Source organism: Epinephelus moara, unplaced genomic scaffold, assembly GCF_006386435.1.
Source record: "Epinephelus moara isolate mb unplaced genomic scaffold, YSFRI_EMoa_1.0 scaffold594, whole genome shotgun sequence".
NCBI lineage: Eukaryota > Metazoa > Chordata > Actinopteri > Perciformes > Serranidae > Epinephelus > Epinephelus moara.
The window spans coordinates 1-4,728 of record NW_026082536.1 but is presented as its reverse complement, the minus strand read 5'-3'; the positions used below and the strand labels follow the sequence as shown (position 1 = coordinate 4,728).

General features: G+C 49.9%; 1 protein-coding gene across 1 annotated transcript; it reads left to right on the top strand.

Moving 5' to 3' along the window:
- Positions 1–447: 447 nt before the first annotated feature.
- Positions 448–4,297, top strand: LOC126387510 (myosin-7B-like; the record flags this gene model as incomplete). Its single annotated transcript, XM_050040012.1, has 6 exons — positions 448–514; positions 1,500–1,509; positions 2,785–2,884; positions 3,291–3,394; positions 3,557–3,700; positions 3,904–4,297. Coding segments are annotated over 6 exons (611 nt in total), but the record flags the coding sequence as incomplete, so codon positions are not given.
- Positions 4,298–4,728: the final 431 nt, after the last annotated feature.

Here is a 4,728-nt window from a genome sequence, read left to right as displayed (position 1 = left end):
AGAGACACAGAGACACAGACACACAGAGACACACACAAGGACACAGATACAGACAGAGACACAGAGACACAGACACACAGAGACACACACAAGGACACAGATACAGACAGAGACACAGAGACACAGAGAGACACAGAGACACAGACACACAGAGAGACACAGAGACAGACTGGACAGAGCAGTGAGACATGTGCAGTCAGTTTCCATGTATAGCCTCAGATTGAGGAGGGGACAGACAGAGACACAGAGGATGAGGACGGAGCCGACCCGGCTTTACTTCTGTCCGTCTCACCACAGAAGGCCTTTTATGATCCTTCAGCAGGACCGGTCCGACCAATCAGCTGCAGCGCAGCAGGTCACATGATGCAGGCAGCTTCACAGGGAGGTGATAAAGAGAGGTGATGCTCTGTGGGACGACTTATTTTGTCCTCCTGCACGTCCTCTCAGACTACGCTCCTACTCCACCTGAACTACACCCTCCAGCAGCAGCAGTGTCTCACACTGACCCGGCACGGTGAGTACTCCACCTCCTCTCAGGACATCGTCTCTGTCTTCACTCATCACCGTCTGTCTCAGAGACATGGCACTGGATCATCAGTCTCATGATGAGTCAGGACGAAGTGTGACCTCCTGAATTTATCCAACAGGTTTTACAGAGTTCAGACTGAGTCAGAGGGGACAGGTCTGTCCTGGACCCCCCTGACCTGAGGGTGTCCACAGAGACACAGATTATCAGCCTGTCTTTTAGCTTCTGGATTAATGACTAATTAGGAAGGGATAATCAGAACGACAGGAGGTTAGGGCCGTTATTAAACAAATATTAATATATAATAATCGTCTCAGACCTGTGTCAGCACTCTCTTTAATATACAAACCTTTTTCACATTCAAAGTCCAAAACAGGTTCCCACAGTGAGTCACTTTACTTTAAAACAGTCGAGGGGCCACCTGTCACCGTCCGCTGAGGTGGATCCTGCTCTCCTGTCTCATCTCGTGCTCGCCTTTTTGTCAATACTAGATTCAACAATCCGATATTATCAAAACAAAATTAAATCATCGATAGAAATCTTCATCTTTAAGACGCGCCTCAATTTTGAAAATCTCACAGCATGTTTGAGTCACTGTTTCTGTCACACACTCCTTCTTCCTGAACTGACGGCAGACGACGATGAACCAGGATATTTACTGATGTCGTCTCGTATCGATCACAGACCTCTGACTGTCTCTGTGACATCAGCAAGCATCATGTCGTTACCCAGAGAACAGATTTAATATCACATCCTGATAAACTCCTGATTCGCCCTCCTCATTGAGACCTCACAGGATTATTCTCCAACATAAACTTGTCTTCCATCAGACATGAACTGAAGCACAGGTCAGCAGCAGGTTTTATCTCTAAAACACTTCAGAGTCTGAACGTCTCTGTCCAACATCATCAACGTCCTCCAGGAGACAGACTGGACATGAGTCACGTCTCATCTGCTCCCTGTGTCTCCTCAGTGTCCCACTGGTCAGGACAGAGGAGGGAGAAAATCAATACAGCGAAGCATCGCATCACATCAACAGAACCTGGACCTCTCTGATTGGTTGTGTCTTACCTGAGGCTCTCTGATTGGCTGTGTCTCACCTGAGGCTCTCTGATTGGCTGTGTCTCACCTGAGGCTCTCCGATTGGCTGTGTCTCACCTGAGGCTCTGATTGGCTGTGTCTCACCTGAGGCTCTCCGATTGGCTGTGTCTCACCTGAGGCTCTCTACGATAAAACGCCTCTATTTCCAGTGCTGATGCGTCCTGACTGTGTGTGTTTGGTCCCGACCGTGTGTGTTTGGTCCCGACCGTGTGTGTTTGTCCCGACCGTGTGTGTTTGGTCCCGACCGTGTGTGTTTGGTCCCGATCGTGTGTGTTTGGTCCCGACCGTGTGTGTTTGGTCCCGACCGTGTGTGTTTGGTCCCGATCGTGTGTGTTTGGTCCCGACCGTGTGTGTTTGGTCCTGACTGTGTGTGTTTGGTCCTGACTGTGTGTGTTTGGTCCCGATCGTGTGTGTTTGGTCCTGACTGTGTGTGTTTGGTCCCCACTGTGTGTGTTTGGTCCTGACTGTGTGTGTTTGGTCCTGACTGTGTGTGTTTGGTCCCCACTGTGTGTGTTTGGTCCCGATCGTGTGTTTGAGGGTGTGACAGCGAAAATAATCCGGGGAGCGGTCCGAGCATTGTGAGTGGATCCTCCTGAGCTGATGTGGCAGCTGTGAGCTCCGTCTCAAATCCTGACTAATGCTTCGACTCAGGCCAAATGTGCTGTGAGGATGGTCGCCATGCCTGTTTGTTGACATCATGGTTTAGTTCAGGTCTGACTTTGGGCTCCTCTCACAGCGCTGGCTGCAGGAGAGGACATGATGCCACATTATATTCATGTCTGCTGATGTGTTTAATATTTGTCTTCATGTTCATGTTGAGTGTCTGCTGATAGATACTGTTGTCAGTGAGACACACACACCGTCCTGCTGACACTAACACTCAGTACAGCACCATGTGTGGATTAATCCGCTGCTGAAAATAGTCCCTGACAGAGGCCCTGTATCCTCCTGTTGGTCTGATGGTGTAACTGGATGTTATACCTGAGTGATGTTATCAGCCTCACAGATCTGGGTCAGAACAAACCTGCTGCACCTCCTGGTGAGGACGGGAGTCACCTAATGACCCGATATCATCAGGACACAATGTCACTGGGATTTATCACATTTTGTTTTATTGTGGTAACATATACTGTGATTTATCACGTGTTCTGTCTCAGATGTCTCGGTTCCTAGATATGGCAGAGTTTGGAGAAGCTGCTCGCTACCTCCGTCTCACCAACCTGGAGCAGCTGGCTGCCAAGGCCCTGGCTTTTGATGGTACGTATTTATACCGCCTTTTGGGCTGTCGACCAGACGTTGGTCGACCACAAAGGTCATTAGTCGGCAAGATTTTGTTGGGTCCCTTAATCACAGAAATAAACAACAAAAACAAAAACCATGAAACTCTATCAGGAGCTGTGCCCTGTCAGAATAAACCCAAACCTATATGACTGGACCATGTATGACTTTACTTTGAAAGGACAGACACAGGAAGTGTCCACGCTCAGCAGTCAGACAGGAGCCAGGTTAATTTCCAGGGCTGGTACCTGCAGTTATTCCACAGGCTAGTTAATAACATGTCGGGCAGGAAATCCAAAGTGTGGGATCATTTTGAGAAGGTGAAGGACGCAGGTCTGACCTCTACCGTACACAGGGTAAAAACTGTGTGATGTCATTCTCCCAGGTACAAAGCGTGTGTGGTTGCCTGATGATGTGGAAGCGTACATTGAGGTCGAGGTTAAAGAGCTGAACGGAGACAAAACCACGGTGGAGACCAAAGACGGACGGGTAAGTGTCCACTGCTGTAATACAGACATGACATTTATATCAGTCCTGGAGTTCAGGAGCCATTTCATTTCTCTGCTGTCTCTCTGAGCGTCTTCTGGTCTGTCTGTAACCTCTGTGATGTGTGTGTGTGTGTGTGTGTGTGTGTGTGTGTGTGTGTTTCAGTTCCTGGTGGTTAAAGAAAACGACCTCCAGCCGATGAACCCTCCAAAGTTTGACATGATCGAGGACATGGCCATGTTGACCCACCTGAACGAGGCGTCCGTCCTCTTCAACATGAAACGGAGGTTCAGCATGTGGATGATCTATGTTAGTGTGTTAGTGGGTGTGGCTTCATGAATCGTTACATGCCTGAAAGAAAACAAACAAATGATCTGATTTTTTTTCTCTCTGTCCGTCCTCTGCTCTCTTCTGTCTGTCTGTCCATCTGTCTGTCCTCTCTTGTTTCTTCTACACGTCTGTCTGTCTGTCTGTCTGTCTGTCATCTCCTGTCTCTTGCACCTGTGTCTCAGACCTACTCCGGTCTGTTCTGCGTGGCTGTCAACCCGTACAAATGGTTGCCGGTCTACTCTGCTGCCGTGGTGGCGGGCTACAAAGGGAGGCGCCGTATAGAGACACCGCCACACATCTACGCCATCGCTGACAACGCCTACATCGACATGCTGCAGAGTGAGTCACCTGTAACCTCTGACCTCTGACATTAGCCCTGCCGGCATGGTGAGCTGCAACCAACTGGCTCACCATGCTACAAGTCTGTTACCATGACGCTATCTACTATTCATCTCTGCTGCGGCTGTAACTCAGTTAAAGGAACGATTTCCAACCAGGGTTCATCCCAGTGTCCCTCCTCCACTCCTCTATGCTCCACTCCTCTATGCTCCACTCCTCTATGCTCCACTCCTCTACGCTCCACTCCTCTACCCTCCACTCCTCTACCCTCCACTCCTCTATGCTCCACTCCTCTATCCTCCACTCCTCTATCCTCCACTCCTCTATGCTCCACTCCTCTATGCTCCACTCCTCTACCCTCCACTCCTCTACCCTCCACTCCTCTATGCTCCACTCCTCTATCCTCCACTCCTCTACCCTCCACTCCTCTACGCTCCACTCCTCTACCCTCCACTCCTCTACCCTCCACTCCTCTACCCCCCACTCCTCTATCCTCCACTCCTCTATCCTCCACTCCTCTACCCTCCTCTCCTCTACCCTCCACTCCTCTACCCTCCACTCCTCTATGCTCCACTCCTCTATCCTCCACTCCTCTATCCTCCACTCCTCTATGCTCCACTCCTCTATGCTCCACTCCTCTACCCTCCACTCCTCTACCCTCCACTCCT